Genomic DNA, 27,999 nt, shown 5'->3' on the forward strand with positions numbered 1-27,999 from the left:
ATTGATGGCATCACGAGGAAGAAAAATGATGTAGATATATTATAGCAACATCTCAAGACATCAGTCAGGAAGTTAAAGCATGGTCGCAAATGGGTCTTCCAAAGGGACAATGACCCCAAGCATACTTCCAAAGTTGTGGCAAAATGGCTTAAGGTCAACAAAGTCAAGGTATTGGCCATCACAAAGCCCTGTCCTCAATCCTATAGAAAATTTGTGGGCAGAACTGAAAAAGCGTGTGCGAGCAAGGAGGCCTACAAACCTGACTCAGTTACACCACCTCTGTCAGGAGGAATGGGCCAAAATTCACCCAACTTATTGTGTGAAGTTTATGGAAGGCTACCTAAAACGTTTGACCCAAGTTTAAATTGTTTAAGGCAATGCTACAAAATACTAATTGAGTGGATGTAAACTTCTGACCCACTGGGAATGTGATGAAAAAAATTAAAGCTGAAATAAATCACTCTACTCTTATTCTGACATTCCACATTCTTAAAATAAAGTGGTGATCCTAACTGACCTAAGACAGGGATTTTTTACGAGGATTAAATGTCAGGAATTGTGAAAAACTGAGTTTAAATGTATTTGGCTAAGGTGTATGTAAACTTCCAACTTCAACTGTACATACAGGTGCCTAGCACAAGGCACATTAACAGATTTTTCATCTAGTCAACTCGGGGATTCGAACCAGCGACCAGGTAAAGATGCACCTTCCCCCTGGGTTAATACCATCAAGTAGAATCCTATTTAGAGCAATGAATGGTTGGCTTGAACATACGTTAGATTCATAACGTCCTAAAAATCTGTTCAATTTTCTTATAATACTTAAATAAATATTTTTGGCAACAGAGTTTTGTGCAAAGTGGCAAACTTTGTGGCCCAACACTTTGTCCGTTTGAGTATGATGACCTCCGATCTGCAGGGTGTTCTTAAGGACCCGGGGCCCCCCATTGGCCCTGCACAGGTTCAATGTCTGGAGGTCAGTGGCTCCATTTCCAATACTAGATCCCGTGGTTGCTGCCTTTTATTCTGCTCCATAGCCCGCGGCACCATCGTGGACCAACGATCTACAGGAGGTTGGGGAACAAAGGTCAAAGGTTGGCTAATGTGATTTCCCTTGCCCTTATACACTGTACATTTGTCTTTGTAAACTGTGTGAGCATTTATTATAAACCGAGTATAAGAGTCTCACCTCTCCTCAGGCCACGGACAGTTGGATGAACTGTACTGGAGGTTTGGAGGGTCTCTGTTACGTTCTTGCCCGGGTCTTCGTTGATTATGGCCAGGTTCTGATTCCAGTGGCACCAGTTGACCTCATCCACCCTGGGTGACCACAAAAGATGTTTGCATTAGAAGATGTTTCGGAGGGCGCATGACAAACATAACCCGCCAAACCGCGAAGGTCGAGTCATGTGCCCTCCAAAACATGACCCGCCAAGCCCTTAACACCCGCCAAGCTTAACCCGGAAGCCAGCCACACCAATGTGTCAGAGGAAACACTGTTCAACTGACGACCGAAGTCAGCCTGCAGGCGCCCGGCCTGTTACAAGGAGTCGCTAGAGCGCAATGAGCCAAGTAAAGCCCCCCTGGCCAAACCCTCCCCTAACACGGTCTACGCTTGGCCAACTGTGCGTCGCCCTTTGGGATTCCTGGTCAAGACGCACCACTCAGGAGGCCCCCAGAAGAACTTTTTTCAGAAAATATAGCATATCACAAAAAGAACACACTGGGCTGTCTGACTGACCAATCAGACATTTCTTTAGTGCAGAGAGGGGTGAGAGTCCAGAGAAATGACTGTACCTGAAGCACCAGCGGCAGTCAGGGGTGCCGTCCCAGTTTTTCCCCACTGTCACCATCTCCCCAGACCGAAAGGACTTCCGCAGACACACAGGGAAAGAGCGTTCGATGTCCAGGATGGTCGTAGCCCACTGTCGTTAAAACAATGTCAACCGACATGCATTTGTGCCTTTCATAATATAATGTGGCTCTGCCTAGACGATGCACTGTGCATAATGCCGTCAACAGAGGATAACAAGGTCGTGTTAATTAGGCACCAAAAAGAAAGCTGATTTTCTGCACTTTCTGTCCAATAAGAAATTATAGTTTTTTTGTTTTCTGTTGCAAAACATTTACTACAATGTGCACTAATGAATTCTAGGGAACCTAGATGTCCATCAGCTGTCCTCCTCACTCACCTGCAGCTTCCAGATCTTCTTGCTCTCCTTGGACACCTGGCTCACCGTCTCTCCCATCAGAGCGATCAACATGTTGAGCAGTAGAACAAAGCTGAGTATGATGTAGGTGACCAGCAGGATGAGGAAGACAGCCGGGTACTGAGTCCTGCTGACCATGTCCAGATCGCCCATCCCGATGGTCAGTTTGAACAGGTCTAACAGGAATTTGCTGAAGGTGTTTGTGTCCCGGCACTGGGGGTATGTGGGGCAGCCACCTTTCTCTGGACACACTTCTTCCGGCCCTGGGCACACTGTCAGGAGGGACACTAGAGCTGGGGAGGAGATGGGAGACATGAGGAAAGTTCTCTTCTGTTTCAACTGGTCATCAGACTGCTGAGAAGAAGAAGTGCTGAGTAGAGGACACTGTACCTGACGCGTATCCAATCATGAAGAGCAGGTAGACCAGCAGAAACCGGAACAAATCTTTGAAGAGAATCTGAGAGCCAAAGAAGAAGGATAAATTGTGATCTGCCATCTAGTGTCCAAAGAAGTCCACATTCATTTCAAATTCAATGTGATGGATGAAAGAGTGAAGGAGTTGATACCTTCTGTATCATGATGCTGTAGGTGCCGGTGAGCTTCAGGCCTCTGGTGAAGTAGAGAGTGTTCATCCAGCCCAGGACCAACGCAAACACCATCACAGCCACATAGGCCTCGATACCCGACAGGTAGAGGGCTGCAGTCACTATCACCAGCAAAGAGTAGATGAAGCTAAAAAATATATAAAAGAGTTGGGCCGTGTTCATTTGCCCCAAATGGAAGAAAACGGGCCGAAATGTACAAGATACACGTTGTACAATAATGTTAGAGCATTGTGCCAGTAACCGAAAGGTAACCAAAAGGTTGCTAGATCGAATCCCTGAGCTGACAAGGTAAAAATCTGTCGTTCTGCTCCTGAAAAAGGCAGTTAACCCTCTGTTCCTAGGCCGTCATTGTAAATAAGAATTTGTTCTTAACTGACTTGCCTAGTTAAATAAAGGTTCAAATAAAAAATAATAATAATCATTCTCCTACCTACACGGGACTGCCATTTGGCATTTAACGGGCACACCGTGTAGGCTCTCGCAGACGCAGCGCTAATGATGAAAACAAACATGCTTTGGAGCGGCGCTCGAAAATCCTCTGCTCTTTGATGGGATCGTAGGTTTAATTAAAGAAGATGTAAACTATAAAACGTACCAGGGAAATGGAGGCTTTAATGTGGAATTCATTAGATGACTCAATTAAAAGAGGATGAGAAATAAGCCTTGAGTACAAGCCAGAGGGAGCTACAGAGGAGGTGGGGGGGGGCTGGAGTCTTACTAGAGCAGTTGAAAAGATCCATTGACAAATACTGAGTTCACCGCAGGGCATTTCTTCAGTAAGAGGTCCTTAATCTACATAGCGGGGGGAGAGAGAGGAAATGATTGATTCAATGAATGTCAGAAAAGAACAAGATACATTTACAGGGTAGATCTAAGATTTATAGCAAAAGTGTATGTTTGTGTACACATTGAGGCATCTTTGAAAGAAGTTGTTTATTGTAGAGTCAACATTCAAAGCTGTCTGACTGATTGGATGCTTCAACCGGAAGGAAAAACTCACATTGGTGAGGAAGAAAAAGACTCCAGAGCACAGGGTGACAATCTCCCCTACCATACGCAGGTAGTCTGTGTTGGTGGTATAGGGGTACGGAGGCTGGGTGGGGACAAACAGAGTTAAAGCTTTGCTGGTGGTGACACCCATACTGTTTTCACAGTATACGTAATATAATAATAATGCCACTTGGCCAACACTTTCATACATTGTATAAATGCATACATTTTTTGTATTTGTATGATAGTTGTTGGGCACATACGTACCGTTCCCTGGGATGGGCGGTAGTAGGCCACCAGGGTGAAGATGATCATGGTCAACAGGTAGGACACAACACTGATGTAGAAGGTGACGGCAGCAAATTTCTGCCACTTGGCTCTCAGCAGCTCATTGATGGGCTCCACAGCCAGCATCTCATGGCGATTCTGTGGACAGTGCAGGAAGACATGCACGAATGGTAAGTGAGTATGGTGTGAAAGAGACATCATCTTCCATCTTTCCTAGGACTATAATGGCTCTCCCTTTCTCACAGTAAAACATCTATTACAGGTACAGATAGAAAACACACGTAGACCCTGTCTATCATGTCCCACCTCATATGCTTAGCCACAAAACATACACTGAAGACTTGAGTTAGCTCCCAGAGCTTTAAAGCCCCGGCTTTAGCTCAGCCGGGTATCACACACCTCAATGCGGCTGTTGTAGACCAGGATCTCTAGCACGGACACCTCCTCTCCACAGGTGTCCAGGGAGGAAAGGTCGTACAGGGAGGAGTACACGGGGCCGTACGCCCAGTCCTTAAACTTCCGAGAGAGGTGACGCGCCTCCTCGTTCTTGATCTCCCTGCGAATTATGTGCTGGAAAACCTTGGAGAAAATAATAATTAAAAAGTTTACCTTTTGTCTATTTTATAATGGATGTGATTGTATTTTTGTCATTAATACAATACCTAACCCCTTGAAGCGTTACACAAAAGCATTCCCATTGGCATTGCTAATGTTACTCAAAATATCCCTTTAAGATTATAGTTCCACATACACGTGATATGTGTTCGTTCTCAATCTCACCCCAATTTTTCCCAGCTTGGCCGCCATCATGAGGGGCGACATGCCGTCGTTGTTGAGCACGTCCTCAAGACTGCCTTCTGGGTAGAGCTTGGCACACTTGGTCAGCAGCAGGTCATACATCTTAGTGAGGAAGCGGGTGTTGTCCCGAGTGTTGTCGGCGATGTGCACCAGGGCGTGCAGCACAGTATTGCCGCGTGAGTCCTGCCGTCTAAGGTCGGCTTTCTTGTGGGCGTTCTCGGTCAGGTAGTGTACCATGTTTGGCTGGTTGGTGCATGCTGCCAGCGACAGAGGCAGCTCGCCTGGCCAAAGAGATACCGTCAGAGACATACAGTAACAAGCACATACATCAAAAGGATCCCCTTTTACAATGGAACCAATAGAAAAGTCCCAAACCCCGCTGACCTGGTACTCAGGCAGTCTATCCACTCCAGGAATTGAAGTTTATGTGTTCATGAAAAGTTCATGTGAAACAGCAAACCACTTTAAGCATGTCTTTGCAATGCTCCCTATACTTGGATCAAAGATTGGACTTAAATTCTTGCAATGAAAAGAGCCCAATTAGTACCACTTGTCTGAGGGAGTGGCCCATGTATTGAAACCAATGTGCCAAAAGCAGCTGCTGAAAACAAGCTGTTGCCATGGGTGACAGATTACCCTGTCACCTCGCATGGGAAACGCTCCTCTTCATGAATTTGCATGGGTGCTCGTTGAGTGTTAGTATAGCGCTAAATCACATTAGCTGTCGCCTCTCTGCCAGGTTTCCTGTTCACCTCAGCACAAAGCTCCGTAGCGAATGACTAGCACTGTGCCAGAGACACACCGGGATTTGGGAATGATTTGGAAATGACAGTCGCACTTAGTGCAACTAGATATCATCCCTCGGGTGATGAGCATGGAATTGAATGCATTAATACATTAACATTGACAGTAGAGAGTATTTTGGGTATATATTTGCCTACTAAAATCTTCTCTCTTTCTACCTGTATCTCTTTATCTGCCTCTCCCTCCATCTCCTTTATAGCCCTTTCACATCCCTGAGCCAAGCTGAGCTGTAGGGTACTGCACAGGCCTGGTTACGTATCCACCATAGTTGCTGACACAGTGCTGGAAAGAACAATGTCAAGCAAGGTAATATATCCAAGCCAGCACAGTGCAGTTCGGTTTGAATGGATAGTGTGAAAATGTGTTTATTGAACTTGAGGCTGGAAGGTCTAGTTGAGGTGAATGGCATGTAGGCTAGTCTACACTGGCTATAGTCCAATGTTGGGTTCAGGGTTGAGAGTTTCAGGGATACTGTCCAATCAGCAGAGGGCAGTATGGAGTGAGTTTCATTTGGAGGCTTTCTGTCAATGTACTCTCGGCCAGCAACCTCGGTGACGTCAGCAAGGCAAGGGGTAACCCACACGTCTGAAGTCGAGTCAGTATGTTTGCTTTTCTTCAACAGCAAGACACAGACCTTTCACCAAACTGCTCAGAAATACTTGAACTTGTGACATGTTTTCTTTTCATTTTTTGGAGATGACTACTAAGAATTATCGTTTTGATGACTTCAGACTAGTTTTGGGTGGTTACAGTAGTTTACCATTGGCCCATCGAACTATCCTGAATGTGTTTGCCCAGCCCAAAACAGCAACGTAAAAAGGGAAAGGTGGCCTCAAATGTCAGTTCATTTTACCATGGCAACTGAAAGCATTTTACAAGAGAAACTAAGCAATACCTTAGCTGTGATCCAGTATATATTTATTCTAAGTTATCCTACTGTGCAGCGATCCAGTCTTTATAGCCCAAACCTTTGGGCATGTACAATAAAGACTCACTGAGGTAGCTAGAAAACCACTTTTTTACTGTGTGGGGAACCAAGGGCGCCCTGTCATGTAAAACACACGTCATTGAAAACCATGAGGAATAGAATACGACTTTACTAGTATCGAAATACTGCCAACGTTCAATAATAGACTAGGATGGCATGACTTACTATACATAGCACCAAATGGATACCTGAGAAGTCTCATGATGTGATTAAACCAAACTCCTGCACTGTACTGTCACTTTAAGCATATATAAAAGAGATCTTAAAATGCATATTTTTAGCTTTGCTATTCCTTAGGGTGCTTTTTAGTCATTCCGTTTTTATTGATATTCTTATGTTTGCTGTGTAGTAAATACTTTTATTTTTATATTTGAAGGACATTGTCTGAAACATTACATTCAATGTCTGAAATATGCTGTATAAATAAAGCATGATTTGATTAAGCGCCTGCTGACTGAGGACTTCGGTTCTTGGTATGGTAATAAATATTACCTCCTGAATCTGAATCTTACATAGTCCAAAGAGGACCACAAAGAGCTTCTGTAGACAGTAGAATGGATCAGATCTGATTCTACCATTGTGGTGTCTTACCAAAGTAGAAGTAGCCCCCCTCGTCCCTGGGTTGGAAGAAGCGCCCGCGGGCCTGGGCGTGGACATCTGCCCCTTTCTCCACCAGCAGCTCCACATACTGCTTACAGCGCCTCTCGATGGCGATGTGGAGCGCTGTCTGGCCTAGCGACATGCAAATGAGTCAGTCAACACCAGTGGCGTTTCATGAATGCCAAGGGAAGCCCCCCCCCCCAAATTGACCAATTAAAAAAAAAAAAGTATAATAATTTATCTTTTGTCCTGCTGCGTTTCATCATTTTGCCTCAATCGGAAGAGGCTGAATGTTCTTACAGGAGAATGAATCAGAGCGACCGATACAGCGCCCCTATGTCTCTCTTCCTGTAGGCCATATATCTGATGCTGTCTGGTCCAAACGAGTATGACATTTTTGCCACCCATAGCATTGAAGACAAGTGAAGCCGGCGAGCATCTGGCATCCCTTGACAAAAAAAAGTACAGTATAAAAAAAAAAGCCAATCAGTGTTAAGCTAAACTGAGCGAGCTCAACAGTGAATGATCCTGGCGCAACAAAATAAAGTGTCAAGGGAATCCAGCTTGGATTTGGAGTCACTCCTATCAAACTCCATTAGGATCACATGTCATTGAGAGAAAAACTTGAATTGTTGCATGTCATTGTGTTTTTGGTCCTACGGTGGCTAGCTAGCCAGCTAGCTAAAATTGTCCCTTTCCTAAATTAGCCATAGCTGGAGACAGAGATTTGGTCTTGTGGTTTTATTTAATTCTCCATACTGGCCAATGATTATAACGGCGATTCTGATCCAACCATTAATTCATACATTGTTGTGCCTCATGCCTGAGAGGATGACAGTTCAATATGTACAGTTGAAGTCGGAAGTTTACATACACTTAGGTCGGAGTCATTAAAACCTGTTTTTCAACCACTCCACAAATTTCTTGTTAACAAACTATAGTTTGGGCAAGTCGGTTAGGACATCAACTTTATGCATGACACAAGTAATTTTCCCAACAATTGTTTACAGACAGATTATTTAACTTATAACTCACCGTATCACAATTCCAGTGGGTCAGAAGTTTACATACACTAACTTGACTGTGCCTTTAAACAGCTTGGAACATTTCAGAAAATGATGTCATGGCTTTAGAAGGTTCTAATAGGCTAATTGACATCATTTGAGTCAATTGGAGGTCTACCTGAGGATATATTTCTTGTCCTACCATCAAACTCAGTGCCTCTTTTCTTGACATCATGGGAAAATAAAAATAAATCAGCCAAGACCTCAGAAAACAAATTGCAGACCTCCACAAGTCTGGTTCATCCTTGGGAGCAATTTCCAAATGCCTGAAGGTACCACGTTCATCTGCACAAACAAGAGTACACAAGTATAAACACCATGGGACCACGCAGCCGTCATACTGCTCAGGAAGGAGACTCGTTCTGTCTCCTAGAGTTGAACGTACTTTGGTGGGAAAGTGCAAATCAATCCCAGAATAACAGCAAAGGACCTTGTGAAGATGCTGGAGGAAACAGGTACAAAAGTATGTATATCCACAGTAAAACGAGTCCTATATCGACATAACCTGAAAGGCCGCTCAGCAAGGAAGAAACCACTGCTCCAAAACTGCCATATTAAAAGCCAGACTACGGTTTGCAACTGCACATGGGGACAAAGATCATAGTTTTTGGAGAAATGTCCTCTGGTCTGATGAAACAAATATAACTGTTTGGCCATAATGACCATTGTTATGTTTGGAGGAAAAAGGGTGACGCTTGCAAGCCGAAGAACACCATCCCAACCGTGACGCACGGGGGTGGCAGCATCATGTTGTGGGGGTGCTTTGCTGCAGGAGGGTCTGGTGCACTTCACAAAATAGATGGCAACGTGAGGAAGGAAATTGTGTGGATATATTGAAGCTACATCTCAAGACATCAGTCAGGAAGTTAAAGCTTGGTTGCAAATGGGTCTTCCAAACAGACAATGACCCCAAGCATACTTCCAAAGTTGTGTCAAAATGGCTTAAGGACAACAAAGTCAAGGTATTGTAGTGGCCATCACAAAGCCCTGACCTCAATGCTGTAGAAAATGTGTGGGCAGAACTGAAAAAGCATGTTGTAAGCAAGGAGGCCTACAAACCTGACTCAGTTACACCAGCTCTGTCAGAAGGAATGGGCCATAATTCACCCAACTTATTGTGAGAAGCTTGTGGAAGGCTACCCGAAATGTTTGACCCAAGTTAAACAATTTATAAGGCAATGCTACCAAATACTAATTGAATGTATGTAAACTTCTGACCCACTGGGAATGTGATGAAAGAAATTAAAGCTGAAATAAATCATGCTCTCTATTATTCTGACATTTCACATTCTTAAAATAAAGTGGTTATCCTAACTGACCTAAGACAGGGAATTTTTACTAGGATTAAATGTCAAGAACCATCAGAACCATGGACAGATGTATCATATTTAGCTTACGTTGATTAGACTAAATTGTATATTTATATTTTTGGGGGTATGTTTTAGTTGTCACTGTATTAGACTAAGCATAGGTGATTTGATGATGTTGAAATGGTGCTGGAATAGTGGCAGCTCCGGTCCAAAAATGTCAGAAATATTAACTTGCTTGACCATGCTGTAGTTCATGTACCTGTCTGTTACTGTACATGCAATATGCTTTGTGAACTTCAGCGATTGCTATCCAGTTTTGTAATAAAACAAAGGTGTATGTGTGTGGGGGGGGGGTCATTTGATCTCTCGCTGCATAGTAGGCCACCTATTTCAGGTACATGAGATCATAGACATACAGTACCGGTGATAATATCCAATTAGAAGGATAGGATTTACTTCAATCCTAGTCAAACGATCCTACGGTACTGGGTCATGTTCATTAGTGCACGCAACAGAAAACTTTTTTAAACGTTTTGCAATGGAGACCAAAAGTGAGCATCTGTATTGGCCAAGTCCAGATAGTAGTCCTTCCCTGTTTCATTTCATTTTGGGGTGGCAGGTAGCCTAGTGGTTAGAGCATTGGACTAGTAACCGGAAGGTTGCAAGTTCAAACCCCTGAGCTGACAAGGTACAAATCTGTCGTTCTGCCCCTGAACAGGCAGTTAACCCATCATTGAAAACAAGAATTTGTTCTTAACTGACTTGTCGAGTTAAATAAAGGTAAAAAAATCCTAATGATCAGGAATGTGTTTTTAGTGAAGCGCTAATATGAGTAGAGACTGGTGATGTGCTGTTCACGAATTTCCCATCACTAGTAGAGAGCTCACCTCTGTAGTAGACATCTCTGAAGGGTGTGTTGATGAAATCATGGAGGTTGACCGTCTGTTCTGCGATATTCATCAGCAGAGGGATGGTGTCATTCTGACCGTTGTACAGGTTCAGAAGGGCTTTAGGCAGGCACGTCTTACCTGTAGAAGGTTCTGGAAAAAAACAAAACAAAGGATGGTTATTAATGATACTCAGAGTGGACATGTACAGTTCTGGGAATTAAATGAAAAAAAAAATCAAAATGCTTTGCTGCAGCAAAGTGCATTGTTAATGTGAAAAACTATCTTGCAACCAGGGTGACACCAAGCACCAAGTTCATAAGCAATCAGCTAATAAACCATTTCTGAAATATGTCACAACCTGAGCTGTTTCACCTGGCCTTGTGATTGTCTCCACCCCCTCCAGGTGTCGCTAATTATACCCTATGTGTGTATATTTTTCCCTGTCTCTCTGTATTAGTTTGTCATGTTTGCCAAGTCAACCTTGCTCCTATTTATTTTTCCCCGGTTTCTTTTGGTTCAAGTCCTCCTGGTTTTGACCCTTGCCTGTCCTGACACCTGAACCCCTGCCTGACCACTCTGGCTGTTCTGTTTTCAAGCCTGCCTATCCCCTTGTACTGTTTGGACTCAAATCTGTTTACTAAACCCCTGCCTGGCCTGACCTCGAGACTGCCCTTTGTCTGACCCGGTTTATGAACTCTCGCCTGTCCCCGACCTACCTTTTGCCCACCCCTTGGATTAATAAATATCAACCATCTGCTTCCTGTGTCTGCATTTGGGTCTTGCCTTGTGTCCTTATATTTGGAGTTAGGACAACTTTTAGAATGTTGAATATTGTTCTAGACATTCAGTAACATAGCATTGTTTAAATATTCCACATGTAAATGTTATTGGGGAGCTAACATGGCTACTATAGAATGTTGCTGTGTAATGTAAATGCAGAAACTGCATTGCCCCAACTCTCTAAAAGCATGGCTCTGGTTCCCATTTGAGAGAAGGGGAAGAGGTTAGGGACACAAACACAAAAATAGAGGAAGTAAAGACCGGGGATAAATCGTTAGCGATAAGAAAGGGAAGCTTGCGTGACATTTCACTGAAAATGGAAACGCCTCAATCATGAGAAACAGAACACCCAACCCAAATGTTAAAGCACTAAGTTGTCTGCTTCTATTGTTGACTTTTGGGCTGAGTTTTTTAGCTAGCCTGTCAAGCCCCCTTTAGTCCTTTTTTTCCCAGAGGGGAGAGTTTGCTCTGATTTCTCTCTATTATAAAGCCCCACCCCATACATACACAGCCAACAGGAAGCTATCATTGGACACACCACTGGCAGGACAAAACCTCGGACATCACAGTATCTTCCTTCTCTCTACTGTTTGGAGCCAAAAACAACAGGGAGGGGGGGGTACTGATAGGACAGAGTTGAACCCCAAGGGGCAGAAAGAGGTCTGTTTAGACATCTGTACTGAGTATCACTATACGAAGTTATGACAAAACTCCAGGATGACACAAAAACTAAAGGTGTTAGTCACAGGGCTAAGTGGACTAAAAGTTAAGGCTTCCCTTTGAATAAGACGATTGTAACCGAGGTGAAATGTTTGAGACAAAGTTCATAGGCTATTTTAGTAGCTAGAAAAGGACATCTTAAGCTCTCCCCTTCAGCACACATACACACTCTCTCTTTTCCTCTGTCCTTTCTGCCTTTGGCTGTGAAAGCTGACATATCTCCTGTCTCAAATGAGCCTATTTGGCACCAGAGGGCTCCACCCACCACTGGGATCATCTCACCTTTGAACTCCTCGTCGGTGAGCCTCTTGTCGTGACCCTGCAGGTACTCCAGCAGGCCTGAAAGGGCCTCTGGGTCGGCCTGTGACACGCCATCGAAGAGCAGCGTGCGGTTAAACTCTTTAATCACCATGGGTGGATCTGAGCCTGTAGGGTCCACACCTTCATCGCAGGACATCTCAGTCTTACTGTGTAGGGCAATAGACATGCATAATTTACACTCACATACAGTACTAGTCAAAAGTTTGGACACATACTCATTCAAGGGTTTTCATTTTTACTATTTTCTACATTGTTGAATAAACTATGAAATAACACATGGAATCATGTTACCAAAAATGTGTTAAACAAATCAAAATATATTTTATATTTGAGATTCTTCAAAGTAGCCACCCTTTGCCTTGATGACAGCTTTGCACAGTCTTTGCATGAGGTAGTCACCTGGAATGCATCTCAATTAACAGCTGTGCCTTCTTAAAAGTTAGTTTGTGGAATTTCTTTCCTTAATGCATTTGAGCCAATTTGTTGTGTTGTGACAAGATATGGGTGGTATACAGAAGATACCCCTATTTGGTCTAGGTCCATATTATGGCAAGAACAGCACAAATACTTCCACTGCAAATCTACCATTCCAGTGTTTTACTTGCTATATTGTATTTACTTTGCCACCATGGCAGTTTTTTTGCCTTTACCTCCGTTATCTCACCTCATTTGCTCACATAGTATATAGACTTGTTCATACTGTATTATTGACTGTATGTTTGTTTTACTCCATGTGTAACTCTGTGTCGTTGTATGTGTCGAACTGCTTTGCTTTATCTTGGCCATGTCGCAATTGTAAATGAGAACTTGTTTTCAACTTGCCTACCTGGTTAAATAAAGGTGGAAAAAAAATAAAAATACGCAAAGAGAAATGACAGTTCATCATTACTTTAAGACGTGAATGTCAGTCAAGCTCTCATGAGGCCTGACACAGGAAAGGAAGACCCATAGTTACCTCTGCTGCAGAGGATAAGTTCAATAGAGTTACCAGCCTCTGAAATTGCAGCCCAAATAAATGCTTCACAGAATTCAAGTAACAGACACATCTCAACATCAACTGTTTAGAGACTGCGTGAATCAGACCTTCAAGGTCAAATTGCTGCAACAACAAAAAACCCTACTAAGGACACCAATAAGAAGAGGAGACTTGCTTGGGCCAAGAAACACGAGCAATGGACATTAAACTGGTGGAAATCTGTCCTTTGGTCTGATGAGTCCAAATTGGAGATTTTTGGTTCCAACTGCTGTCTCTTTGTGAGACATAGAGGAGGTGAATGGATGATCTCCGCATGTGTGGTTCCCACCGTGAAGCATGGAGGATGAGGTGTGATGGTATGGGGGTGCTTTGCTGGTGACACTGTCTGTGATTAATTTACAATTCAAGGCACACTTAACCAGCATGGCTACCACAGCATTCTGCAGCAATATGCCATCCCATCTGGTTTGGGCTTAGTGGGACTATCATTCATTTTTCAACAGGACAATGACAAAACATACCTCCAGGCTGTATATGAGCTATTTGACCAAGAAGGAGAGTGATGGAGTGCTGCATCAGATGACCAGCCCTCCACAATCCCCTGACCTCAACCCAATTGAGATAGCTTGGGATGAGTTGGACCACAGAGTGAAGGAAAGGCAGCCAACAAGTGCTCAGCACTTCCTCATGAAGCTGGTTCAGATAATGCAAGTGTGCGGTTAAAATTGGCAAAAAACACACATTTCTTCCCACAGGGCCGTGGGCTGAGACAGGGATGCAGCTTAAGCACCACCCTCTTCAACATATATATCAATGAATTGGCGCGGGCACTAGAAAAGTCTGCAGCACCCGGCCTCATCCTACTAGAATCTGAAGTCACCCGCTGCAATTCAGCGGGTGTTGATGAAAATGATCCCACTAACGGGATGGGTGCGTCAGGAAGATAACAAAGCCATCACCTACAGAGAGATGAACCTGGAGAAGAGTCCCCTAATCAAGCTGGTCCTGGGGCTCTGTTCACAAACACAAACACACCCCACAGAGCCCCAGGACAGCAGCACAATTAGACCCAATCAAATCATGAGAAAACAAAAAGATAATTACTTGACACATTGGAAAGAATTAACAAAAAAAACAGAGTAAACTAGAATGCTATTTGGCCCTAAACAGAGAGTACACAGTGGCAGAATACCTGACCACTGTGACTGACCCAAACTTAAGGAAAGCTTTGACTATGTACAGACTCAGTAGGCATAGCCTTGCCATTGAGAAAGGCTGCCGTAGGCAGACTGCCCACAAAACGAGGTGGAAACTGAGCTGCACTTCCTGACCTCCTGCCAAATGTATGACCATATTAGAGACACATATTTCCCTCAGATTACACAGATCCACAAAGAATTCGAAAACTCCCATATATACTGGGTGAAATTCCACAGTGTGCCATCACAGCAGCAAGATTTGTGACCTGTTGCCACAAGAAAAGGGCAACCAGTGAAGAACAAACACCATTGTAAATACAACCCATATTTATGCTTATTTATTTTCCCTTGTGTACCCTTAACCATTTGTACATCATTGCAACACTGTATATATACGTAGTATGACATTTGTAATGTCTTTATTGTTTTGAAACTTCTGTATGTGTAATGTTTACTGTTAATTTGTATTGTTTATTTCACTTTTGTATATTATCTACCTCACTTGTTTTGGCAATGTTAACACATGTTTTCCATGCCAATAAAGCCCCTTGAATTGAATTAATGCCAAGAGTGTGCAAAGCTGTCATCAAGGCAAAGGGTGGCTACTTTGAAGAATCTCAAATATAACATATATTTAGATTTGTTTAACACTTTTTTTGGTTACTACATGATTCCATATGTGTTATTTAATTGTTTTGATGTCTTCACTATTATTCTACAATGTAGAAAATAGTATAAATAAAGAAAAGCCCTTGAATGAGTAGGTGTGTCCAAACCTTTGACTGGTACTGTATAACACATACTTTAGGTGTTTATGTACACTGAGTGTACAAAATGTTAGAAACATCTGCTCTTTCCATGACATAGATTGACCAGCTGAACAGGTGAAAGCTATGATCCCTTATTGATGTCACCTTCTATCAGTGTAGATTAAGTGGAGGAGCCATTTAAAGAAGGATTTTTAAGCCTTGAGACAATTGAGACATGGATTGAGACAAATGATTTAAGTGCCTTTGAACAGGGTATGGTAGTAGGTGCCAGGCGCACCGGTTTGTGTCAAGAACTGCAACGCTGCTAAGTTTTTCACACTCAACAGTTTCCCGTGTGTATCAGGAATGTTCCACGACCCAAAGGTCAACCAGCCAACTTGACACAATAGTGAGATGCATTGGATTCAATAAGAGCCAGTATCCCTGTGGAACACTTTCGAAACATTGTATAGTCCATGCCCCGACGAATTGAGGCTGTTCTGAGGAGAAAACGTTGGGGTGCAACTATTAGGAAAGTGTCCTTAATGTTTTGTACACTCAGTGTATAGTTAGGTGAAAGACATTTGCATGAGGAACAACCTTGCCTGACGCCTGAAGACTCCCTGAGCTGATATATAGGCGTTAAGCTCAAGGGGCTAACACAATTTTGTGGTGTGCAGGAGACCCGGGTTTGAACCCAGTAGGTTACATCTGTACCCCGGAATTGATCTACTATGCTTCTCCTAACTCTACATGTTGTTTAACAATCTATGCCTGCATGAGCTCATGAACCCCTGTGGCCACCATAACAAGTACCTCCTCACCCTCGTAGGAGCTTCTTCCTGCCTTGCTTCTTGTTGTTGGTGTGACTGTAGGTACCATAGTCAAAGAGTGAGTCCATGGGGGCTTTCTTGGGGCCAGTCACCACGGGTGACTCATAGATGGTAGACTCCAGCAAGTCCATGGGGTTGGAGATTCCCTTCTTAAAGGCACCGTGGAACTTCATGCGGAGGTTCTGTCGGCCGTCCCCTGGTTGCAGCTGGCCTGGTCGGGCTAGATTCTGAGCAGGGTCCTGGGGCAGGTCCGGAGTTGACTGGGAGCCCTCCTCACTCTCAAACAGGTTGGCCAGTGCCGATAGATCAGAGTAGGTACTACTGGCATCAGGCTGTCCCTCTCCAATTCCACCTCCTCCCTTCTCTGAGCCTGAGGACAGAGCAGCCTTGGTCACAGCCAAGGAAGGCATGCCCTTCTCCGTCATGGCGACGTGATACCTTCTCAGTAGAATGGCAGCGGAGCAGCCCTAAAACACATCACAGTAAAACATGCAGGTTAAAACTCCACCCAGGTCATAGGTCAAAGACATGGGAGAGAAACAGTGATCCAAACGTATCCCTTGCATTTGGTCTCACTCAACTGTGAATGACCTGGGTTGTGAACATTCGGGCACGTTAGCTGAATTTGTTTGCTGCAGAAAACAAGAAGGTCCAGTTAGTCTCTCCCTGTTTCAGTCTGTTTTTTTACATCTGGTTCTTCATGAACACAACCCTGAACAACTATCACTAATTACTCTAAAACAGTCACTTGAATAAAATAAGTCTTTGACCACAGCTGAGATAAGAGACTGAGAAAATGTATGTCTAAAAGTGACTCTCCTGTGTGTAGCCCTAATCCTGAAGTAACCAGGGCTATGTCCGAAATGACACACTATTCCCTTTATAGTGCACTACAGGGATTATACCCCAAGGGCCCTGGTCAAGTGCTATGCACTGCAGCCCAGGTGTGTGTTGGTAGAGCTCTTGCATCCTACTCATCTTGTGGGCAACATTGATGGCACAGGAAGTACACCAGTCAGCCATTTGCAGCCACTGGCAGCCTGGGAACATAATCTGTAAATACTGAGCACTGTATTGCCTGACACTTCCTGGCCCAAAGCTCATGTGAAGGAAGTGGTACCGGAATTTTCAATTTGGGGTTGAAGAACAGAGTGGGGTGATTCTGAATTTCCAACCAGTTTACTGACCAGACAGAGAACAGCTTACTGACCAGACAGAGAACAGTTTACTGACCAGACAGAGAATAGCTTACTGACCAGACAGAGAACAGCTTACTGACCAGACAAAAACAGCTTACTGGCCAAACAGAGAAAAGCTTATTGACCAGACAAAGAACAGCTTACTGGCCAAACAGAGAACAGCTTACTGACCAAACAGAGAACAGCTTACTGGCCAAACAGAGAACAGCTTACTGACCAGACAAAGAACAGCTTACTGGCAAAACAGAGAACAGCTTATTGACCAGACAAAGAACAGCTCACTGGCCAAACAGAGAACAGCTTACTGACCAGACAAAGAACAGCTTACTGGCCAAACAGAGAACAGCTTATTGACCAGACAGAGAACAGTTTACTGACCAGACAAAGAACAGCTTACTGGCCAAACAGAGAACAGCTTATTGACCAGACAGAGAACAACTTATTGACCAGACAGAGAACAGCTTACTGACCAGACAAAGAACAGCTTACTGACCAGACAGAGAACAGCCTACTGACCAGACAGAGAACACGACAGAGGACCACTTCAAAGACACTATTGTCATGACAGAGTATTTTCTCCAATTACATAATATGAAAATATAAAACAATGACATTCTTCAGCCATTATCAATATATTTGGCAAAACTCTTCATCACAGTGTAATGCAAGAACCTTTTTTAAATTTTAAATAATTAAATTTTAAACCATTATCATTATAGGCTTATACATAAACAACTGTTTTGAAGTACCTTATGCAAGTAACCCATTACTCCTTTCCAGTAATGTTATGTAATATAACTATTCCTCTTTGTTGCAGACGATAATAAAAACAGTTGTGTTCATTAGGCACCAACGGAAAGAAAGAAAACTGACTGAAACAGGGAGGGACTACCTGGACTGGTCCAATAAGAAACATTTTTAAAATGTTGAAATATTTTAATGAACATGGCCCAGATTATTTTCCAAATGGGAAAAAAAAACACCACCTGACAAAGTCTGAATGGCTACACCCCAAAGAGTGCATTTTCTACTCAGGGTGACAAGGAGATGGTAGAAAGAGAAAGCTGGTGAAGACCTCTTAAATGAAGGGAATATCAAATCAAATCAAATTTATTTATATAGCCCTTCGTACATCAGCTGATATCTCAAAGTGCTGTACAGAAACCCAGCCTAAAACCCCAAACAGCAAACAATGCAGGTGTAAAAGCACGGAATACCCACGTGTGTTCTCTTGGGGTCCTGGGATCTATTCAGATGGACACTTAACCCGTCCGTACCTCATTCATCCCTTTATGTCGCACTGTGGTACTGTATTATTTTTCAGGGGGAACTAGAAGTGACCCTGGAGCATGTAGGGGTCCTGTGTGAGCTAAAAACAAAATCTGTGTTAGACCAAAAACTAGCAGAGAGGGCAACTGGCAGTAATACAGACTGGCAGGAAAGCATGACAGGGCACACTGATGAAAGAGAAAGGTGTGACAGCGAGTAGAGGTTTTGGTTCTCCATTTGCCACTATGGGTGAAATGTGACTTGAGGTTGGTCTTCTGGTTACCAACTATTGCTGTGGACAAAACACGTTTTATCCTGTGGGGGAATCTTTGGAAACCCAAGTTAAGGTCTCTAGCCAAAATCAACCACACAGCTACAGGTCTTGAAATTCCTAGAGGGAGCATGTCTTCTGTATCAGGCATTTACTATGACACGTCACTTTTCTTTTCAGACACATGTGTCTGTGCAGGCATGCCCACACATATATATATATATACACACAGGCCCAATGTTCCCTCTAAACTGTGGACCTGAGACTGCCGCACAGCTCCTCTGGGGCTGCCACACAGAAATATCAGCCCAACCGGTCGATGGCGATCAACTGGTCGATCTCCAAGCTATTCCTAGTGGGTCGCTAAACATTTCTGTAAAATAAACAGCAAAGATAAAGTTATGAGTTCCTATTTTTTTATATTTGTCTCCGGTTGTTGACGGAATGTGCACCTGATTCAGCTGGCCTGCGCGCCGGGTAGGTGAACTGTTGCCATTTTAAACCATTTCATGTTTCTGAAGGTACAAAATCTGCCTTGCCGGTGGGCCCAGAGAGCAAATCAAAAGCACCATAAGTCTAACGCTGTCCAATCGTATATCTCAGATGACTGTGTCTGCAGTAACGTAGCAGGCATATAAGGAAGCTACAGAAAAGTTGATAATGTGAGATTTCAAAACGTTTAAAACCATGTCTTGAGAGAGACTGTCAATGTATACAGTAAAGAGGCACTGTTTTTTACAAGTGAGTTCATGTTTAAGTTCTTACTCAGCACTGTCAACACTTTGTATTCAACACTTGTATAAGCCATGAAATGGGCGTTCTTCCTATTTCCACTCAGCAGTAATCAACAAGTAGGAAAGTGTATTTATAGGCTTGCATATAAACCTGCATATTTAGCTAAAAGAAATCCAGGTTAGCAGGCAATATTAACCAGGTGAAATTGTGTCATTTCTCTTGCGTTCATTGCACGCAGAGTCAGGGTATATGCAACAGTTTGGGCAGCCTGGCCTATTGCGAAATAATTTGCCAGAATTTTACATAATTATGACATAACATTGAAGGTTGTGCAATGTAACAATAATATTTAGACTTAGAGATGCCACCCGTTAGATAAAATACCGAACGGTTCCGTATTTCACTGAAATAATAAAACGTTTTATTTTCGAAATGATAGTTTCCGGATTCGACCATAGTAATGACCAAAGGCTCGTATTTCTGTGTGTTATTATGTTATAACTAAGTCTATGATTTGATAGAACAGTCTGACTGAGCTGGGCTTTCCCGCAGTACGTGAACGCCCTTTTTACGACAAAACAGCCGAGCTGTGGTAGTTTACATTACGCACTGTAGTTTACGTTCGTTCTCTTCTACAAACTTTTCTCAAAACTGAAAAAGTAAAACATGGCTACTAAGAGTGGAAAAGCTAGTCCAAGTACACACATTTGGATGAGATTATTGCAGAAATTGACCGGGAGAGTGACACAAAATGAATGGACTCTGAGTGAGCACAGTTATGATTCCAGAGCAAAATAAATGTTTTCGAAGGAAAATATCCACTTTTAGATCAGTAAATAAAATATGTTTTTGCTTCTCATGCTAATGCAGCTGTTTAAATGACTGCATATTCATTTGAGATATTTTTCTTTGATTTCTATAAACAATACCAGTCAGCAGTTTGGACACACCTACTCATTCCAGGGTTTTTCTTTATTTTTTACTTTTTCTACATTATAGAATAATATTGAATACATCAAAACTAGGAAATAACACATATGGAATCATGTAGTAACCAAAAAGTGTTAAATAAATCAAAATATTTTATATTTGAGATTCTTCAACATAGCCACCATTTGCCTTGAAAACAGCTTTGCGCATTCTTAGCATTCCCTCAACCAGCTTCATGAGGTACTCACCTGTAATGCATTTCAATTAACAGGTGTTCAAATATCATTTATGGAATTTGTGGAAGAACTTTGAAAGTTTCTTCAAGTGAAGTCTGATTTATTTAGAATTCAAGGCACACTTAACCAATATGGCTTACACACTATTCTGGGACTATCATTTGAGTTTCAACAGGACAATGACCCAACACACCTCCAGGCTGTGTAAGGGCTATTTGACCAAGACGGAGAGTGATGGAGTGCTGCATCAGATGACCTGGCCTCCACAAACACCCGACCTCAACCTAATTGAGATGGTTTTGGAATGAGTTGGACCGCAGAGTGAAGGAAAAGCAGCCAACAAGTGCTCAGTATATGTGGGAACTCCTTCAAGACTGTTGGAAAAGCATTCCAAGAGAAGCTGGTTGAGAGAATACCAAGAGTGTGCAAAGCTGTCATCAAGGCAAGGGGGGCTACTTTGAAAAATATAAAATATATTTTGATTTGTTTAACATGATTCCATATGTGTTATTTCATAGTTTTGATGTCTTCACTATTATCCTACAATGCAGAAAATAGTAAAAATAAAGAAAAACCCTTGAATGAGTAGGTGTGTCCAAACTTTTGACTGGTACTGTATATGTATATATATGAAACGGCAGTCCACCATTACTAATACAATCTATTAGCATAGCCTATGTGTATGTTGGCTATGACATGATGTGGCTGGGGTTTTTGAGTGTCTTATTGCCTACTGGTCCACACATTTCATTATAGTGATTGTGTTTGCCCGACTCTATATAATATATATGTTTATATATATAAACTCAGCAAACAATAAAACATCCTCTCACTGTCAACTGCATTTATTTTCAGCAAACTTAACATGGGTAAATACTTCTATGAACATTTTTATTTTATTTTTTACCTTTATTTAACCAGGCAAGTCAGTTAAGAAAACATTCTTATTTTCAATGATGGCCTGGGAACAGTGGGTTAACTGCCTGTTCAGGGGTAGAACAGCAGATTTGTACCTTGTCAGCTCGGGGGTTTGAACTCGTAACCTTCCGGTTACTAGTCCAACACTCTAACCACTAGGCTACGCTGCCGCCCCTAACATAACAAGATTCAACAACAGAGACATAAACTGAACAAATTCCACAGACATGTTACTAACAGAAATGTAATAATGTGTCCCTGAACAAAGGGGGGTCAAAATCAAAGTAATAGTCAGTATCTGGTGTGGCCACCAGCTGCATTAAGTACTACAGTGCATCTCTGCCTCATGGACTGTACCAGATTTGCCAGTTCTTGCTGTGAGATGTTACCCCACTCTTCCACCAAGGCACCTGCAAGATCCCAGACATTTCTGGGGGGAATGGCCCTAGCCCTCATCATCCGATCCAACAGGTCCCAGACATGCTCAATGGGATTGAGATCCGGGCTCTTCGCTGGCCATGGCAGAACACTGACATTCTTGTCTTGCAGGAAATCAGGCACAGAACAAGCAGTATGGCTGGTGGCATTGTCATGCTGGAGGGTCATGTCAGGATGAGCCTGCAGGAAGGGTACCACATGAGGGAGGAGGATATCTTCCCTGTAACGCACAGCGTTGAGATTGCCTGCAATGACAACAAGCTCAGTCTGATGATGCTGTGACACACCGCCCCAGACCATGACGGACCCTCCGCCTCCAAATTGATCCCTCTCCAGAGTACAGGCCTCGGTGTAACACTCATTCCTTCGACGATAAACGCGAATCCGACCATCACCCCTGTTGAGACAAAACCGCGACTCGTCAGTGAAAAGCACTTTTTGCCAGCCTCGTCTGGTCCAGTGACGGTGGGTTTGTGCCCATAGGCAATATTGCCGGAGATGTCTGGTGAGGACCTGCCTTATTACAGGCCTACAAGCCCTCAGTCCAGCCTCTCTCAGCCTATTGTGGACAGTCTGTGCACTGATGGAGGGATTGTGTGTTCCTGATGTAACTCGGGTAGTTGTTGTTGCCATCCTGTACCTGTCACACAGGTGTGATGTTCGGATGTACCGATCCTGTGCAAGTGTTGTTACACGTGGTTTGCCACTGTGAGGACGATCAGCTGTCCATTCTGTCTCCCTGTAGCGCTGTCTTAAGTGTCTCACATTGCAGACTTTGCAAGTCATTGCCCTGGCCACATCTGCAGTCCTCATGCCTCCTTGCAGCATACCTAAGGCACGTTCACGCAAATGAACAGGGACCCTGGGCATCTTCCTTTTGGTGTTTTTCAGAGTCAGTAGAAAGGCCTCTTTCGTGTCCTAAGCTTTCATAACTGTGACCTTAATTGCCTACTGTCTGTAAGCTGTTAGTGTCTTAACGACCGTTCCACAGGTGCATGTTCATTAATTGTTTATGGTTCATTGAACAAGCATGGGAAATAGTGTTTTAACCCTTTACAATGAAGATCTTTTGAAGTTACAGTATTTGGATTTTTACGAATTATCTTTGAAAGACAGGGTCCTGAAAAAGGGACATTTATTTTTTTGCTGAGTTTATATGTGTTGTGTATTTGATGCAGGGCTCATCCGTAAAAGTGCTGATGCAGTATTCATTTTAGGCAGAAATTGAGATGAAGGGTCCGATGTGCAACACACACACACACACACACACACACACACACACAACACACACACACACACACACACACACACACACACACACACACACACACACACAGCAATTTAATTTTACCTTTATTTAACTAGGCAAGTCAGTTAAGTTCCAATTCTTATTTTCAATGACGGCCTAGGAACAGTGGGTTAACTGCCTGTTAACTGCCTGTCCTTGTCTAGGCATGTATTTTAGTAACAGTGTTATACAGGTAACTGCCAAAGTAAAGGAAACACCAATAAAGTGTCTTTGGCCTACTGGGGTGTTGGGCCACCACGAGACACCAGAACAGCTCCAATGAGCCTTGGCATAGATTCTACTGTCTGGATTCTACTGCCCCTCTATTGGAGGGATGCGACACCCTTCTTCTACCAGAAATTCCATAATTTAGAGTTTTGTTGATGGTGGTGGAAAACGCTGTCTCCGGCGCTGCTCCAGAATCTCTCATAATCATTCAATTGGGTTGAGATCTGTTGACTGAGATATATATACACACACACACCCACTTTAAACCCCCTATGCGCCTTTGAGACCCTCTTTCAAAGTCACTGAGATGTCTTCTAGCCATGGTAGCCAGAATAATGGGCAACTGGGCCTTTTTATACATGACCCTAAGCATGATGGGATGTTAATTGCTTAATTAACTCAGGAACCACACTTGTGTGGAAGCACCTGCTTTCAATATGCCCCAATTTACAGTACTCAAGTGTTACCTTTATTTTGGCTGTTTTCTGTACATCCTTGGTATAAACTACAAACAAACTGTCACATGTCCTTGGCAACAGAATTGTCTCTCTCTGACAGCACGTAGGGTTGATATGTAAACTAAGCAAAGCCAGACTCTTCCTCCGAGAGGAGCAACGCAAACAGAGAGACTGGGGTCCAGTCAGGGAAAACAGAGGAGTGCCTCCAGTCAAATCCAACACAGGATTATCAGGCTTCTCCACTCCAATGGACTTCTACTGTGGAGGCTAAAAGGACAACAGGACGAAGAGAGGCTTTCGTTGATAAACTCTCTAAACAGAGGGGTGACAAATTAATGAGTCATCCACCCGGCATTTGAGACCATTCTCTGGAGTTCAGATGAAGAATGAGTCCGAAAACAGGCTAATACTATTGTGTTCACACCATCGGAGGCTGGTGTCACTTTAAATCAGAGGAGTGGTTCATTAATGCAATGGAACTGTATCAAACACATCATTCACACCGTTCCATTCCCACCGTTACTATGAGCCATCCTCCCTTCACCAGCCTCCACTCGTTCACACAAACCAATGTATTGGTAATAATAGTGGTGAATGATTTGTGATGATATGTCAGCTGGGTCAGACTGAGGATAATTATCTGCCTAAAACCAAGTGACTTCCTTAATCCTCATGGACTTAGTGCAGTGGTTCCCAACCTTTTTCGGTTGCTGCACCACCAAGTACATTTTACTCTTTCAAGAGTACCTCTGAAGTACCCCCTCATGTGCATTTTACCAGTTAACCTATGGTCTAATGACTCTTCTCAAGTACCCCATGTGAATAGACCATTTACCCCCAGGGGTCCTAAATCAAATCAATTTTGTTGGTCGCATACACATATTTATCAGATGTTATTGTGGATGCAGCGAAATACTTGCGTTTCCAGCTCTAACAATGTAGTAATATCTAATAATACACACAAATCTAAAAGTAAAAGAATGGAATTAAGAAATATATACATTTTAGGATGAGCAATACTGGAGTATATATATGTTGGGATGTATACACATTATGGACAGTATGTCAATAGAATATGCTGTATATCTGTAGAATAAGTAGGATAGAATAGTATATGTACAGAAATTGTTAAATAGGATGGACTTGACCAAAATACAGTATATAAGTTGGAAGTTCGCATACACTTAGGTTGGAGTGATTAAAACTCGTTTTTCAAAAACTCCACAACTATCTTGTGAACAAACTATAGTTTTAGCATGTCGGTTAGGACATCTACTTTGACACAAGTAATTTTTCCAACAATTAACCACAGACATATTATTTATTAATTATTAATACATTTAAACTCAGTTTGTCACAATTCCTGACATTTAATCCTCGTAAAAATTCCCTGTCTTAGGTGAGTTAGGATCAACACTTTATTTTAAGAATGTGAAATGTCAGAATAATAGTAGAGAGAATTATTTATTTCAGCTTTCATTTCTATCATCACATTCCAAGTGCGTCAGAAGTTTACTCAATTAGTATTTGGCAGCATTGCCTTTAAATTGTTTAACTTGGGTCAAACTTTTCAGGTAGCCTTCCACAAGCTTCCATCAATAAGTTTGGTGAATTTTGGCCCATTCCTCCTGACAGAGCTGGTGTAACTGAGTCAGGTTTGTAGGCCTCCTTGCTCTCACAGGCTTTTTCAGTTCTGCCCACACAATTTCTATAGGATTGAGGTCATGGCTTTGTGATGGCCACTCCAATACCTTGACTTTGCCACAACTTTGGAAGTATGCTTGGGGTCATTGTCCATTTGGAAGATACATTTGTGACCAAGCTTTAACTTCCTGACTGATGTCTTGAGATGTTGCTTCAATATATCCACATAATTTCCCTGCCTCATGATTCCATCTATTTTGTGAAGTGCACCAGTCCCTCCTGCAGCAAAGCACCCCCACAACATGATGCTGCCACCCCCGTGCTTCACGGTTGGGATGGTGTACTTCAGGCTTGCAAGCCCCCCCTTTCCTCCAAACATAACGATAGTCATTATGGCCAAACAGTTCTATTTTTGTTTCATCAGACCAGAGGACATTTCTCCAAAAAGTATGATCTTTGTCAAACAATAGTCTGGCTTTTTTATGGCGGTTGTGGAGCAGTGGCTTCTTCCTTGCTGAGCGGCCTTTCAGGTTATGTCAATATAGGACTCGTTTTACTGTGGATATAGATATTTTTGTACCTGTTTCCTCCAGCATCTTCACAGGGTCCTTTGCTGTTGTCCTGGGATTGATTTGCACTTTTTGCACCAAAGTACGTTCATCTTTAGGAGACAGAACGCGTCTCCTCCCTGAGCGGTATGACGGCTGCGTGGTCCCATGGTGTTTATACTTGCGTACGATTGTTTTTACAGATGAACGTGGTACCTTCAGGTGTTTGGGATATTTCTCCCAAGGATGAACAAGACTTGTGGTGGTCTACAATTTTTCTTCTTAGGTCTTGGCTAATTTCTATTAATTTTCCCATGATGTCACTCGGGAGCCTTTTATAGGTAAAACAATATGTAAACATTATTAAAGTGATCAGTGTTCCATGTCTATGTACATAGGGCAGCAGCCTCTACGGTGCAGAGTTGAGTAACCAGGTGGTAGCCAGCTAGTGACAGTGACTAGGTTCAGGGCAGAGTACTGGGGAGAGGCTGGATAGTGATGGCCTTGAGTTATAATCTGTTTTTCCATTCTCTCTGTCCCAGCTTTGATGCACCTGTACTGACCTCGCCTTCTGGATGATAGAGGGGCGAACAGGCCATGGCTCAGGTGTTTTCCCATCCTAGTATCCCAGATTGGGAAACACTGATTTAGTGGATATGACCCAGACCACTGGGGAAGGCAAGGGTTCCGTCCAGGTGCAAATGGTTGGGGGAAAATGGGATTTAGCCAGTTCCACTGTTGTTTCAACAGCCTCCAACTCAACAATCGGTTTCACATTCCCATGGATGCATGTCTGACTGTCAGGTTTCATCATAACAATAGATTCATGAGCTGAGAAGATGTTCACAACCTCAATGTCTTAATGTTATTATTTGGCTTCTTTGCCTAACTTTAAACAGAAAAGTTCCAATATGAAGCAATTAAAAGATGGTGTGGCATATATTCCAGCAAGAGGGTAAATATTTGTATCAAATAAATTAGACCGAAAAATTGCACTGATTTCTTTAAAAATAATATTTTGCTGATAGGCCTAACTCATAATTACATGCCACACTCAATATTGGCTATTAGAATCGATGAGAGATCACTAGTCTAGGGACTCAAACATACCCGACTATTATACGTACAATATGGTTTCTAGAAATGCCATTGCGAAGATAGGCACAATAGGACAAATATCTTCATAAAGTAAAATTACACTTTCAAAAAAACATTTAACACAAAATACCTTACTCCCGGTTGAAAATAAGTGAACCCTACTAAATGAGAACTTTTTATGCTTACCTTCTCCTATAATCAATGGACCTTTTGTGCAGTGTAGTTGTTCATTCTTAACAATAGGAAACGTTCAAAAAACTTTATGGACAAAACATTTGGATCGACTGCCTCCCGACTTTAGTTGGCTACTTCTTTCTTCCAAGTATTTGGGAGAAACGTGATCTGATTTCGCGTGTAGCCTAGTCCAATAATTATTCAGCCCCGCAAGCAGTATGCTCAGGTACACTACAGCAGCCTCTGTCCTCTGGTTTCCACCAATCGGTTTCCATTTTCAGGCATACAAGGTACGCTTGTGTTTGGGTGGGGACTAAACCGGACTAACCGGTACAGGGACTACTCTTAAAGTGGCACTCCAGTCTCCTTTTCACCTTATTTACTTTAAAAAGGCACAACTCAATAGGTGACCGGGGGGCGCTTTTCTTTGTTGTCCTCTG

At 42.8% G+C, this 27,999-nt stretch overlaps 1 protein-coding gene across 3 annotated transcripts; it reads right to left on the reverse strand.

The window, feature by feature from the left end:
- Nucleotide 1: 1 nt before the first annotated feature.
- Nucleotides 2-27,991, reverse strand: LOC118392940 (transient receptor potential cation channel subfamily V member 4-like). Of its 3 annotated transcripts, XM_035784979.2 has the most exons (17): nt 27,572-27,991; nt 18,546-18,693; nt 16,117-16,592; nt 12,330-12,514; nt 10,545-10,697; nt 7,275-7,415; nt 4,874-5,172; nt 4,493-4,672; nt 4,073-4,231; nt 3,816-3,908; nt 3,534-3,607; nt 2,777-2,942; nt 2,601-2,667; nt 2,193-2,503; nt 1,798-1,925; nt 1,190-1,320; nt 2-1,064 (listed from the first exon to the last, which is right to left on the reverse strand). In XM_035784979.2, exons 3-17 carry the CDS (start codon nt 16,548-16,550, stop codon nt 964-966), a joined length of 2,622 nt encoding a protein of 873 aa, XP_035640872.1. In that variant the 5' UTR covers nt 16,551-16,592; nt 18,546-18,693; nt 27,572-27,991; the 3' UTR covers nt 2-963. The 3 variants fall into 3 exon arrangements, with proteins under 3 accessions (XP_035640872.1, XP_035640873.1, XP_035640874.1); XM_035784980.2 differs by lacking the exon at nt 18,546-18,693; XM_035784981.2 differs by lacking the exons at nt 18,546-18,693; nt 27,572-27,991 and having other exon boundaries at nt 16,109-16,258.
- Nucleotides 27,992-27,999: the final 8 nt, after the last annotated feature.

Source organism: Oncorhynchus keta, chromosome 14 (genome assembly GCF_023373465.1).
Source record: "Oncorhynchus keta strain PuntledgeMale-10-30-2019 chromosome 14, Oket_V2, whole genome shotgun sequence".
Classification (NCBI taxonomy): Eukaryota; Metazoa; Chordata; class Actinopteri; order Salmoniformes; family Salmonidae; genus Oncorhynchus; species Oncorhynchus keta.

Excerpts from the sequence above, each read along its gene's own strand:
- LOC118392940 (XM_035784980.2), bottom strand. The coding sequence starts at position 16,550 with ATGACGGAGAAGGGCATGCCTTCCTTGGCTGTGACCAAGGCTGCTCTG. Across the intron at positions 5,173-7,274 it reads GGGGGGCTACTTCTACTTTG|GCGAGCTGCCTCTGTCGCTG; the intron begins GTAAGACACCAC and ends CTCTTTGGCCAG. Across the intron at positions 2,668-2,776 it reads ACAGCATCATGATACAGAAG|ATTCTCTTCAAAGATTTGTT; the intron begins GTATCAACTCCT and ends TTTGGCTCTCAG.